The sequence below is a fragment of the Lissotriton vulgaris genome, chromosome 1_1 (genome assembly GCF_964263255.1).
Source record: "Lissotriton vulgaris chromosome 1_1, aLisVul1.2, whole genome shotgun sequence".
In the NCBI taxonomy this organism is placed as follows: Eukaryota; Metazoa; Chordata; class Amphibia; order Caudata; family Salamandridae; genus Lissotriton; species Lissotriton vulgaris.
This window is the reverse complement of record NC_141685.1, coordinates 1,067,182,491-1,067,197,085: the sequence shown is the minus strand read 5'-3', so window position 1 is coordinate 1,067,197,085 and position 14,595 is coordinate 1,067,182,491. Positions and strand designations below refer to the sequence as shown.

General features: G+C 47.0%; 1 protein-coding gene across 2 annotated transcripts in view; it reads right to left on the bottom strand.

Moving 5' to 3' along the window:
* Nucleotides 1–14,595, bottom strand: part of LOC147748563 (ras-related C3 botulinum toxin substrate 2-like) — a 242,582-nt gene that overhangs the window by 35,195 nt on the left and 192,792 nt on the right. For both annotated transcript variants that reach the window (XM_086963116.1, XM_086963111.1), the window contains exon 6: nt 557–689. In XM_086963116.1, coding sequence (XP_086819242.1) covers nt 559–689 — 131 coding nt within the window. In that variant the 3' untranslated portion in view covers nt 557–558. The remainder of the gene's footprint in view (nt 1–556; nt 690–14,595) is intronic.

The following is a 14,595-nucleotide window of genomic DNA, read 5'->3' as shown; positions in this document are numbered from 1 at the left end:
CACAAACAACTCTCAAACAAACTTTTCGAAAAACGTTTTTTATCATTAAATGAAGTTCCGGTTCTGTTGTAGAAAAGAGGCAGCTTATAAAAAAGCGTACATTTATATAAATGCAATCACAAGCATGGTGGTCTGCTGATCTCAGTGGGTCACCATTCCTGTAATAGCATCTTATCAGAGTAAGTGTAATTTGCATCTTACCTCATTAATATTCAGAGGTATGTCAGACTGTAACCCACTCTGAAAAGTGATTTTGCAAATCTCCAAATAGTACATAGGTTGCTTTGCAAAACCTGACTGGGTTTGCAAAACATCAGTGCAAAATTTGCATCCACTTTTTTGCTACTCTGGTGTTGGTACATCTAGCCCAAAGTGAGTTACCATTAGAGATCAGTGTGTGGGGGAAAACAATCTCTAAATCATCATTCAGTCTCACTGTTTGAGGAGTGTGAGAGATAAATAGGCAGGAAAGCAAGATCCTGGAATTCTGACACTTGGGAAAAGGCTCTCTAGACAGAGAAAACACCCCATGTAGGTTAAGAGAATATTATCTCACCGCTAGAGTAGGGTACAGCCCTGCTTCCTGGGCCTTGTGGGTGGTGGGCACAGCACTGCCCGGATGGCCTCATCAAACACTGTCTTCAGGCCCCGCTGTGTCAATGCTGAGCATTCCAGGTACTTCACAGCTTCTGTGAAGAGAAAGGAGCAAGTATTGATGTATGCAATCCAATTAAAATGAGAAGCAGTTTAGAGTTTGATCAACAATCTTTTTGATTCCTTATTCTAAACCAAATGACCAGGGAGGGTGCAATCAAGAATCAATTTTTAAACTTTTGTTGATTTACCCCCATATTTGTTGATACTTTCTTTTTTGAAAGGTTTTAAGTTATGTTCTATAAGTGTTCTTTTCAAACCTTGGGCACAAAACGTTTCACGTACATTTTGACAAAAACTGTAATATCACTATAAAACTCTGACAGTATGTCCCCTCAACTGGTGCACGCTGGACTAGATACACCATCTATACTGAGTGGAGGGCATCCAGTGTTACTTACATGTTTGGTTGGAGCAGAGATTCAACTAGAAAGGTCCTAGAAAACAAATAGACTCCCTAACCCCATCTGTTGGCATAGAATGTATTGAGTCAACCGTCATTCGGTTTTCTCTGCATATACACATAGCACTCTTTTGAGTTTGTCATAGCGCGTAATCACTTTTTCAAAACTCATTTACCAATAACTGAGCCTGTGTGCAAATAAATGTGTTTAAATTGAACTGTTCCTGGTTGTTATACAGTATTACTTAGAGATTTGGAGCCTAATTGCAACTTTGGAGGTGTGGCAGTGGGCCGCCACCCCTCCAAAGCTGTACGCCGGCCAGATTAGGAGTTTTTTCCTGGTCTGATGGGCGGGGTCTTGGCGGTCCCAGGCGGTGAGCCTTAGAAGGGTTCCGCATTGGGAATGCCAAAACACATTCTTGCATGGACTGAAATGCACAATGTTGTGCATTTTTGTTCCATGCAGGAACATGGGGCGGCATACAGACTGGGGGCACACTATGTGTTCCCCTGCATGCACCCTCGTGCACAGGGGCTCCAGGGGGCTTGTAGGGCCTCCTTAATTTCCTCACTGCCACCCTTTTCATGGCGGGCTTACCATCATGAAAAGGAGGGCAGTGAGGAAACTCATAATATACTTGGCGGTGCAGCAGCTGCACTGCCAGCATAATATGGCCTATGACTGCTGGGCCATCATCAAGGGATCAAGGATCCTGGCGGTAGCAGCAGTCTTGTGGCGGGCCCACCGCTGTAGTCGTAATACAGCAGGTGGACTACCACCACGGGTTCAGCAGTCCCATGGACCGCCAAACTCATAATTAGGTCCTTAGTTTTCTGTTTGGATGAATCATATATCCGCCTATTGATGAACTTTATATTTAAATAAGTCCAAAATGAAACATTGTTTTCCATTGTATCCATACCATTAACATGTTTTACTCTGGGTGTAAATTTTTATTGTTTGTGTTCTGCTTTATGTCACATTCAAACAGGATGTAGAGGATTATGTATTTTCTAACACTCGTGTGTATTTGTTGCTTATACATTTACCTGAATACTCATTCTCTGTATGTATGTCTTCTGGCTTTCTGAGGTACTTCACGTTGGTATATGAATATCATCTATGACTTTCAATATTGATTTTCGCTCACCGCTTTCAATTTCAACTGAGCATTTATTGTTTAAAGAGTGTCTGAATATTCAATCTGGATAAGGTATTAATCACTAATGTGTTGTTTGAAAAATCACAGTTGGAGTAAGCATGTGTTCTTCATATACTAGTAGGTGAGATATGTGTGTGCTCCACATGATATTTTGTCTTTTTTCCACTCCTTATTGTTTGTATTCTGTTGGACTGATCACTGTTGGTGTTTTTACTTTCTCTTGCCTGCTGGCGTCTTTTCACTGGGTGTAAGTACTCTGTGTATGATTTTACAATGAGTGCATTTGCCCTAGCAGTAAGTTTATTGCATATGCATAGTTGTGGCTTTTTTCCTGGCAGGGGATGTTTATAAAAGCATTTGTTCTGTGAGTAGATTATTTGTAATTTGTGTAGTTACTAGTTAGGACATTTCCCTGCTAGTTCATATTTATTATTTTTGAGCTTGTACATTTGGGAGTGGGAATTTATCAGACACCGCGATTGCGCTGGAAGTATATATCAAGTGTGCAGTTAGGACATTTGTCCTGGAAGTGGGTATGTATTATTTAGGTGGTTAGAAAATTTGCTCTTGGGGTTGATTACATGGATATTTTTTTGTATTTTGCATTTATCATTTTTGAAGTTGGAACATTTGTTCTAGAAGCGAATATATGTAAGTACACAGTTAGAATATTTGCGGAGGTTGTGGGAAAATTGCAAATGAGCAGGTAAAACTAGTCGATTGCCTTCACATTACAGAAAAACATAATTATTACAACTCTAGGTGTTCATGCACTTAAAAACTTGTAGAAACACATTGGAGCCTAGTTAAAAAAAAAATTATGCTCGGGTTTTTAAATCTACATCGGAGTGTAGTTTCACCATTTTCTTGAATTCACAATCTCCTCAAGCAATTCACATAGAAAACTGCACCAGGAGCAGGTTTACATGTGGGTTCCATGGAAAAACAAGTGATTCCCTTGTTTTGAATGCGTTCCCTTTGTATGTAGATTTCCCTGTTCTTCCTGGTAGATAACTCCACATGGGGGAGGGGGGGGGGGGGGGGAATTCCACTGTGCAAATGCACCTTTTTATTCTTTTCTTTTCTATGGAGAACCCCTATCTCTACACCCCTACCAAAGTTGGAGGTGATTAATTTTCCTTCCCAACCTGGAAAGAGAACTTACACCAGCGCTTGGACAAGGTAAATAGATGATCCTTTCCAGACTGGAAAGAGGAAGGACAGCAGTTTGCGAATGTCCACAGACATATGTGTTTATGACTGTTCACATACTTCCAAGGCGAATCATGCCTTGGAAAGCCTACAATACCACCCCTTAAGGGGGATGTATGGGTGTAGGAAATGTCCATACTTGTGGAGGAGATCTCTCAACCTATAAAAAAAGCTTATAACTGGCAGGAGTCCCTTTGTAAGTTCCTGGGCAGGTGTAACAGACGTATATTTGGTCATACTCTCAGCTGGATTTTCCTTTGTGAATAGGCCCTCATTTTAATGCAACTCCAGTGATGACAATTCACATTAATTTGCACTGACACCCATAAACTTTAGTTATCTTGTACTTATTCACTATTCTTTACTGCTTGTAGGAAGTTTGCACGTTACATTGTGTCTGAACTAGTGGACCTCATCAACATATAGGCCTCTATCACTGTCTTTACACTGGTTTAGAACACGTCTGTCCTATATATATCCAGGTATGTCAACTCAATGCTAGATTTTTAGACTATCCATATAATATAAACTTACATAAATTAATCTAAATGGAGCATATTTAGTCCCATCCTACCAAAATACGTGGGCCCTAAATACCATTCGTACTTATCCTGAAAATTCCACTGGTCTAATCCCACCACCCCCATAACCCTCAAAGGACAGCACTGGATTATAAACACATCAATACCACCTTTCAACGGCAAAAAGCAGGAAAACAATAAAATATGCTGGGTAATGTCTTTAATCCTTATACTCAGGGGGAAAAACGTAAATTGGTGACAATGTCTTCAAAATCCATTTCGATGTATCCACCAAGATTTGCAGGATCTTGCCCAAATCAAATATTTGCATAGTGTCTCCTGAATAGTGTTTTCATTGTAAAGTTTTTACTCCAGCTGCTATTAGGGAAAAAGGCAATTTTTAACTAGCAGATTATCACAAATGTTCCTTTGGTACACTGTTATTCCTATCCAGGTTCAGGTTTACACAAGCATATACATTCCTGAAGTGAATAAAACATGTAAACAATTGTACATGCTGGTGCTGTGCCCATGGAAAAAAGTGCCAAGCGTTATACATTGATAATTTGTTCCTTTCTGTTGGACTTGGCCATCTCTGCAGGGTACCCCCAAAGCTTTTGCCTTCACCCGTCCTGTTTTCTGAACCCGTTTTTGTTAGCTTTTATTATTCTATGCACTTTACCACTGCCAAGTAGTGCTAAAGTGGTTGTGCTCACCCCCTAAAACAAGGTATAATCACCTTACACCTGATTGGTAACTTTAATGTACTAATAAGTCCCTAGTAAAGTGGTACTACATGTACCCAGGGCTTTAAATTAAAAGCTACTGGTGGGCCTGCAGCACATATCGTGCCACCCACTGAAGTAGCCCTTTAAAAACATGTCTCAGGCTGCCATTGCAGTCTGTGTGCAGTTTTAAACTGCCAATTCGTACTGGCAAAATAAGCCTTTTGATAGTCCTAAACCTCCCATTTCAATACATTTAAGTCAGCTTTATGGTAGGCCCTAAACAGCCCATTGGGCAGGGTGCATTGTATTTCAAGAATAAGACATGAGGTTTTAAGTTTTACATGTCCTGGTAGTGAAAAGCTCCCAAAATCTTTTTCCACTTCTGTGAGCCCTGTCTCTCTCAACCGTGGGGTTACCTTATTACATTTAATAAGTGCTAACGTTTGCTTAGGGACAGGTAGAAATATCATGTGTGGACTCAAATGAATTGTAATTTAAAATCCTCTTAATGGTGTAGTCGGATTTTAGATTACAATTTTGACAATGTCACTTTTAGAAAGTTGACATTTTCCTACCCTAACCTTTCTGAGGCATTCTTGGAGTTTCCAACTGCCTGGTCCTGATCATTCTTCCCCTTAGGAATGCGTATTGGGTCCAGACAACAAACAATAGGACCTCTGTATAGCTTGGAGAGGGCCATCCTGCCACGATGTGAGAGGCGGAGCTGTTCCCTACCCTACTTACTTTTTAACGGGCTGCCTCCAAAAGAACTTGACACTAGCCTATTGTCACCCCAGATCATTTGGAGCGTGCGCAGGGAGGAACTTTCCAGAACCAGATGTAGGGATGGTCTAGAGGTTTCCCCCATTTCAAAGAGTGGCACCAGGTATAAATATTGGACTTCTTTAGCCACTCATCAGTACACCCCTGGACCTGTGGACATTGCAGAAGAAGAACTGTTCCCCAGATGACCACAATGCTGACTGAGACCTGCCTTGTTCCCAGAGGATTGGACTGCTGCTTGAGACCTGCCTTGTTCCTCAGAGGACTGCACTGTTGCTTGAGTCCGGCCTTGCTCTCAATGAAAGAAGACTGGACTTACTACCTTCATCCCAGGCTAACCTGAGTGAATCCAAGGGTCAGTTGGTTGACTTCCCTTTCTGAGCAACAGGGACACAATAAGCCCCAGAGGCCTCCCTGAAACTGTACAGCTTACTTACTGCAACTGACCCTGTCTGGACCTGCATCTGCAAAGTCAAAGTTACCAAAGCTTCATCTAAAACCTCTAGCAAAATATTTTGACGGGGATTTTTCAACCCTCGTTTTGCTTCTATATAGCTTTTTTGCCTGGATTTCTGTTTTATACCGACTTTTTGTTAAATTTCACCAATTTTGTGAAGTTAGCAGAGTTTGTATAGCTTAAAAAAGACCTTCACGAGGTTGATAAAGAACAGTCTCACGAACAATACATAATTTAAACAGAGTAATCAAATGACTTGGCCACCGAACAGCATAAATGTTTTCTGAAATCGCAGTCCCGCTGGTCCTTGTGGCTTCAAAGAGATGAATCATTTTGGAATGGCTGCTCATTGCACTGAGCCTGTGTTTTTACCACAGGAGACAAATGCCTTCTTAGGGCTAGATTTATCATGTTTGCTTCGCGGAAATAACCAGATAACATATTTGTTATACCTTTCTTACGGAACAGTACATCTAGAACCCTTAAAATGAAATTGTCTTCTTCCCTCTGTTACTCATTTTTCAAAGCGCATACATATTATTTGTTTTAATCATCCCCTGCATTTCTTCCCACAGTTCCTGCTGGTTGGTTTTAATTTCATTCACAAAATCCTTATCTTTTCGTCTTTCTTTGTGGTATCTAAAGGTTTGTGATTGCCAAAATCTGGTATTTTCCAGTTTACAATGCAATACTTTCAAATCATCTGTCACAGATGTATTTTTTATTATTTACTAAAATGACTCAACTCCTTCCTACACACTGCCTTTTAGGTGTATTTTACTGCTCAGGTGACACACTCTTTGTTTATCAAAGATGATTCTTGAAAGCAGGAAGTGCTAAGCAGTTAAACCAATCTCTTATATTGCAAATACTTGAATACCACGTAATTGTCTGTGAATCTAGGTCCATGGTGAGTAGTCATAGCTGAAGTAAACATGAATTAAAATGCGCCACAGACATTATTTAGTTGTGCAGCTGATATTTTAGAAGCATGGATTGGATTGGATAAGAATTTGTTAAATCATGCCAACGTCAGCCACAGAGGGCTTCTAAGCAGGCTATTGGCAGGACAAACCTGACACTAAACTGGTGTGATATATAAATGTGCGCTGCCTGAAACTCGAGTTTCAGCACACATTTATCATTTATACATCACACCAGTATAGTGTATATATGTTTAGCAGCTGATGCAAATTTAGTAGCCGTACAAAGAGGCCATTTCAATGAAAATATGCTCTTTGTAATGGTATTACCCTACCACACCATGCTTTCGTTTTTTTTTTTTTTTTAATTTTTTTTTTTTTTAATTTATTTATCGTGAAACAGCACATTACAGAGCTCAAATAGCCATTCGCCTACATCCCTTCTCGGGCCGGCAGTGGGCCATCACATCTTCTCCATGACTCATAAGCGTAACAGATGGAAAGCGACAACCCCAACTGCAAGGCGAACAAGTAGTCCGGTCGAGTCAGGACTCCGTCGTTAGGCCAATATCATCGATGGTGAGATGTGCACTGTGTGTATACGGACAAATCTATTCTTTTTTAACATTTTCCTCCAACCTGTTCCCCACCCCAAGAACCCCGCCTCCCCTCAACTGGACCCCAGTCTGTGCTCTTCGTGTAAATTAGCGTGTGGCCTGTTGGTGTGTAGTGGCTTGTGCTGCATGCTACCTTCTACTGGTCCGGGGGACCACTCCTATGTCCTCACACTTCCAGGGGTGCTATAACTCCTACTGTACAATGTCACACTGTTGTGTAAGGGACAGCCCTATCTGATTCACCCAGGATCCAAGTGCGGGTCACACCCCAGTTCCTCCCCCTCCCCCTCAACTAAGTCGTCCTCGTCCATCCTGGAAGTGAGGTAGGTCTGATACAACCCCCAGAAGTTCCTGGGTCGACTACGGGGCGGAAGTAGCTCACTGTATGTCTCCGCTTGTGTGTTACAGTACGTCATGTCGCTAGCCCATCGTTTCAGCGTAGGTAGAGGGCCCCTCATCCAGCATAATGCGACTACTCATTTTGCAAGTAGCATACCCATGCTCACCAGTTTCCTGACTGGGGCAGGTACCATCCTCGTGTAGCCCAGTAAAGCGAGGGCTGGGTCCAATTCTAAGTCCGATTCCACTATAGTGCTCATTTCAGCGAATACGTTGGTCCAGAACCTCTGGACCCCCGGGCACATCCAGGCTAAATGTAGAAAGTCCGCGACTTGGGCGTGACATCTCTCACAGCTTGGCGTGTCACGGAGACCATACCTGTGCAGCCTTTCCGGCGTATGGTACACCCGTTGTAAAAATTTAAAGTGGATCAAGCGATGCCTCCCGTTCAGTGAGATCCGCCTGGAGGCCGCACAGCAGTATGCCCACATACTGTCTATTTGGGTGTCTAAGTCGGTCTGCCAGGCTAAGCGCGCCCTCGTGTAGAGCAGTGCCGTGTGTGCATGTCCTATCTTATAAAGCGTAGAAATCAGCTTCTTCGGTGACTCAGTATCTATGACATATACTAGTTCTGGAACTTCCGGGGGTTCTTCCATGTCAGGGCCTAGCAGATCTAGTAGTGCACTACGCACTCTATGGTACTGGAAGCGCTGAAGTAGTGAGGGGCGATCCCTCCCTCGTGACAGCTGGTCCCATGTCTTTACCCTCCCTTGCTCGAATAGGTCTCCCAGTGTGCGTGCGCCCAATTCGCTGAGGGCCCTGTGTACCCCTGGTTCCGTGAGTGTGGGGAGCCAAAGTGCCCAGTGTATCGGCATATTGGGTGCATACATCAGTTCTTTATTTTGCCTCTGCAATATGGAGTGCCAGGCGTGGTTAGTGGACAAGAGGGAGTCCAGCGTTCCTACTCTACGGTCCTTAGGGCCACAGATAGTCGCTGGGAGCGGGGTAGGGTCTGCAAACAGTCTTTCCAGGATCACATGCGGGATGTCCTGATTACCATGAATCCAAGTGTGGAGGTGGGAGGCCTGCGCTATTCTATAATAGCATTCCAGGTCTGGTGCAGCCAGTCCCCCTTGCTCGTATGGCAACTGAAGTACCTTCCATTGCACTCTAGGTTGTTTTCCAGCCCATGCCAGTCTTACTAGGAGTTTGTTTATGGTTGTGAAGAAAGCTTTAGAGAGGACAATCGGGAGATTATTAAAAAGAAACAGAAACCTCGGGAGAATAACCATTTTCATCATAGCTATTCTTCCCATCAGCGACAGCGGGAGCTTAATCCAGAGCTCAACGTCATCTGCGAGTTTGCTATAGGCAACTCCGTAATTTTCCCTCAGCATAACGTCAGGATCCGTGTGGAGCATTATGCCCAAATACCTTATCGGCTCTGTGGACCACAGGAGCGGGTATTCCATCTCGAAAGGTTCGGTAATTGGGGTCAGGGGAAAAGCCACTGACTTTGACCAGTTGACTTTCAGTCCCGAGAGTGCTCCAAACCTCACAACTTCCCTCAAGACCGATGAGAGATTATTGACCGGGTCTCTGACGTATAGCAGGGTGTCATCCGCGTACGTGGATACACCGATCTTGTAGGTGGGGTAGTTGATGGCTTCATAAGAGTGGTATTCCCGAATCGCACTTGCCAGTGGCTCTGCCACCAGTGCGTAGAGTAGTGGGGAGAGGGGGCACCCCTGCCTCGTGCCTCTGCTTACGGCGAACGGCTCCGAGACTGCATCCCCCAGTCTAACTCTCGCCGTGGGTTTATGGTAAAGCGCGCCCAGGAGTTGGAGGAATAGTTCTCCCAGTCCTAACTTCCTAAGTACTCTGCGCATGAAAGGCCACTCCACGGAGTCAAACGCCTTCTCCATATCTAGGAAGACTGCAACGGCCCTGGTGTCATGCTTGGTGTGCTGCATGGCTCCCATGACCGTGCGGATGTTGTAAGTGAGGTTCCTAGCCGGGATAAACCCTGCCTGCTCCGGGGCCACCAACTCCGGTGCCACAAGTGCCAACCTGGTCGCCAGCACCTTCGCATACAGCTTAGCGTCCACGTTGAGAAGTGACAATGGGCGGTATGAGCCAGGAAGGTCATGCGGCTTGCCTGGTTTCAATATTGTAACAATGAGTGCCTCTCTCATAGAGGGTGGCATAGCGCCGTGTTCACATATTTCGTCAAAGAGGGTGGAGAGGTAAGGTAACAGCTTGTCTTTATACGCTTTGTAAAAGGTCACCGTTAACCCATCAATCCCGGGCGCGCTTTCCGATCTCATGCCGTCTAGCGCGTCTGATATCTCCTCTCGGAGTATAGGGGCCATCAGGAATTCCCTCTGCCAGTTCTCGAGGAATGGCATTTTGATATAGCTTAGGTAGTTGTCAATTTGGTCCTCAACTCCTGAAATCTTGTTGGTGTATAATTCCTCGTAGAATCCCTTAAATTCTGCTAGGATGTCTTCCTCTGCTGTCAGCACCGCTCCCCCTGAAGACTGCATTTCTGTGACCACCTGCCTGCGCCTGGAGCCCTTCATTATCCTGGCTAGTAGCGAACCTGGCCGGTCTCCCTCTCCATACGTGCGCGCTGTCGCATATTTACCTAGATGCCTGACTTCCCTGTCTGCCTCCTCATGGAACTCTTTCAGTAGCTACTGCAGGGTCCCATCCCCGTTGGGGTTGGGTCTGTCAGCCGTTGTCGCTCAAATTCTGCTATTTGCCCCTCTAGGTACGTCAGTCTGTTTCTAATTGCTTTCAGGACACTAGAGTGTTTAGCCATGACCATCCCTCTGACGTAGACCTTAAATGTCTCCCATACCGTCCCGAAGCTGCCCACTGTGCCCAAATTAGTAGCGAAGAAAGTATCTATGTCCTCTCCCAGGTCAGCCCTAAACGTCTCATCCAACAAGGAATATGGTGGGAACCGCCACGTGAACGGTGGTATTCTCTGCTTGGGGGTGTTCAGTACTAACAACACAGGGGAGTGGTCTGATAGTGTACGGGGGAGCACCCTACAGCCCCTCACCGTAGTGAGTAGTGTAAGTGTGGACAACCAATAGTCTATCCTGGTGTGGATGTTGTGGTATGCAGAGTAGTGTGTGTATCCCCCCCTAGCGCTGTGTCTCTCCCTCCAGACATCCACCAGCCCCAGTTTCACCATTTCTGCTTGCATTTGCTGCGCGGCTGCCGCCAGGCGCCGGGGGGGGGCCCGCCGATCTATCTAGCTCCGGGCTAAAAGTGAAGTTAAAGTCTCCCCCCCAAAGCATTCTATCTGTGGGCCACTCGGTACAGTGTCCCGCTACTGCCGCGTAGAAGTCAGGGGAGTCGTAATTCGGGCCATAGACGTTCATGACCAGTAGGTTATGCCCCTTGCCTGTACATTTGCTCAGTACAAATCTCCCTTCCGGATCTGCCTTCAACAGTGTAAGGGATAATTTGGATTTCGGGTTGATCCATGTGAGAACACCCCTTGCGTGCGAGGTGAAGCCTGCGTAAGTTGAGTTTCCCTGAAGCCCTCTATGTGTGAGCATCTTACTGGTGTTGGGTAAGTGAGTTTCTTGCAGTAGTGCCAGGTCTATGTGATGTCTTTGAAGGTAGTGTAGCACCTTGCGGAGTTTGCGATAGTCATTTAATCCCCTCACGTTCCAAGTCAGCGCCTTAAAGGTCTCTGTATCACTCAGTAAATCTTCGTGAGGTGTATCAGCCATCGACAGTGAAACAGTACCTCATATGCATTTCAAGTACAAGTTCCGCCACCCTCCGAATGCAGCCTCTGCCAAACACCCCTGTGGAATGTAACATTAAAGAGCACGTTTTGAGCCCCCCCCCGAGCTTCCCTGATCCCCGAACTTCCAACTCTTCCCACCTCCCACAGTCAACCAACCCCAACCTGGTGTGACCGAATCCCCTGCGTCCCTCCCCCCCACCCATCGACAACTCCATTCAACACTTCCCCAAACAGGCTCAAAACGAGCCGTAACCGCTGTAAGCGCTAGGGCAGAGGTAGCCTACTCAGTTCTTTTGCCGTCCACTGTCCCTTCGGGACTTCCGTGCAATGTTTCTATGATGCCCCTTCGCCAGCGCCCCCATAAGCGAGTGCAGCAGTAATCCGTAAGCACAGTATTCTATCAACATGTTTGGGTCTACCCCTCCCAACCCCGACCTCTACCACTCTGTTCTTTTCTCGTGTCGGGTCCCCGTAAGGCCTCCCCTGCTTAGTATAACTACAGTAGAGACAGCGCAGCCCCACACCGGAACCAGTTCAAAACGTGCAGATCTCACCCACAGTATAGCATACAGTAGTCCAGCGACTGCAGTGATTTGCTCCATGTGGGAGCCTCCATTTCACCCAGGAGGGGGGTGTCTTGAGTGCGCAAGCAGGTGAGTCCCCTTTGTGTGTCATAGACATCCCTCCTCTCGTCAGTCCTGTTCCTCGAGGTCCTCATTGCCAGTGCGCTCCGCTGCGCGTGCCTCCGGGCTCCCCCTGTTCTCCCTGAGCCACTGCTTCAACGATTTTTGCAATTCTTTGGGATCTGTGAAAAAGTGCGAATGTCCTTGTCTGTTGATGCGCAGCCTCGCCGGGTATAACATGGCGTAGTCCAACCCCAGGTCTCTAAGTTGCTGTTTGTACGGGACGAATCGCCGCCTCTCCTCCTGCACTTTTGTGGTGAAATCAGGGTAGAGCGATATGTCCATTCCCTCATACTGTAGTTTCCCCTTCTCACGGGCAGCACGTAGGGCGGCGTCCCTGTCCCTGTAATTGAGCAGTTTCGCTATGATCGGTCTAGGGTTTGCGCCCGGGGGAGGCCTTGGCCCCAGGGTGCGATGGGCGCGTTCCACTATAAACATTGGTGAAAAGGTGTCATCTCCCAACAATGTCTTCAGTAGCTTTTCAACAAAGAGTTCCATTTTGCCCGTTTGGGTCGACTCCGCCACACCCGTGACGCGGATGTTGGATCTCCTGGAACGCGCCTCCAAGTCCTCCGACTTCTCCTGTATTACCTGAAGCAGCCTTCCAAATTGTTTGCGATCGGCGTCCCATTCTGTTTGCGCCTCCTCCGCCTCTGTCAACCTGCGCTCCGCCATATCCAGCCGCTCCGCATGCTTGTCCACTCTTTCCGTCATACGGTCCATTCGATATGCCAGCGCGTCTATCTTGCTGCCAATGGCCGACATGCCCTCCTGCAGGCCCTTCTCCATGGTCGTAAGCATCCCTTTTATTTCCACACACAGTGAGGCGCCCGGGTCACCTGTAGCTCCCGGAGACTGGGCAACCGGCTGTTCCGGCTCCTTCTGTCGACGTTGGTCGAACGAGAGTTTCGTCTGCGTTCAGTCCCCCTTGCCCATCATTGCGTTTACTGGGGAGGCTGGGCACCTCGAGTCTAAGATAGGCTTCTAGTGCTCTGCGCGTGGGCCCTCGCTTTTCGCGGGCCGTTACAGGGGGTTCGTTGACCAGTCTGCACAGTTCGTGTGTCCTGGCGGGCGCGGACAGGCCTGTATGTCTAGATTTCTGGTCGCCGAATATGCACTCTCCAGTCTCACCAGTACTGCCCAGGGCCGCTTCAGCGCGCTGCTCTTGTGTTGGGGGCCCTCAATCAGCCTTTCTCTCCCCGATCATTGCTGTGCGCCCCCGAATCGCTGGGGGGGGCCTGTTTGTTAGGGGCCAGGGGTGCGTGTACCTTCACCGGGTCTCGCTAGTGCCACGCGGTGCTCCACTGGCTCCGTTGTTGAGATGGCGCCTCTCTCGCCGTCCCGGACACCCCCAAAGTCTGTTCCGGGCCCCCTCGGGTGCGCTTCAGAAGTGGGGGGGTGCTGTGAGGACCGCCTCCAGCGGGTCCCGGTCAGCCCCGGGTCGTTCGCTCTTCTCGGCCGCACGTCGGGTGACGCAGCTCGGCTCCGCGGTTCAGGAAAGGCCGGGGATCTTGGCCTGGTCCGGCGCTCTCCGAGTAGTCGGGCAAAACAGGGTTTTCCGTGCTCGCTCCTCGCCCAGATTGCAGTCGGAGGTCTGTCAGGGGCAGGGGCGGCAGCTCCCGCCGGTATCGCTCGGTGTTCACTGCTGATAAAGGATTTTTGCCGGATAATTGTCGGCGCTGGCTCGGAGCTTCGCTCTTACACGTCCACCATTGACGCCGGCTAGCTCCGCCCCCCACACCATGCTTTAGTTACCTATGTATTTGGGACAATGTGCTCCGAAATGCACCACTAGGCACTTACTGCTCCACTAACTCTTTCCTTCTGAATTTGCCTGGCTCATTTTCCACACGTATTCTGTATAACACATGGATTTTTCAGTATCCCTATGACTTTAGAGATGTAACATTGATGACAGCACTCCCACTCTTAAAAGTGTTCCAGCACCTGTGTGGCTGTATGAGCTAGTAAAGCTTGCCTAGCTCTGCTCTGAGATTGTGTGATTTGTGTATTTAACTCTCCTTCTTAGGACATACTCAGACATAACATGTGACTGTGAATGCTCCTTGAGAAAATACATTACCTCCTCATTCTCCTTCCTGGTCATATCCTTGTTCAGACAGCTACCCTTCACATATATTTTAAACCCCGCTGCCTTCCTAGTTGCTCCTATTAAGGGGGAAACTACCAGGAAGCCCTAATGGTTTTTTTGTTTACACATTATAGACTTCTGTATCAATTGGTCCTACTGAGCATCAGGTACTATAGTTAGAATCCTGTTGGCTTGACTTTCCAATCGCCTGACTTCACGCTGCTTTGTTTTGTCTCCTCCATGATCGC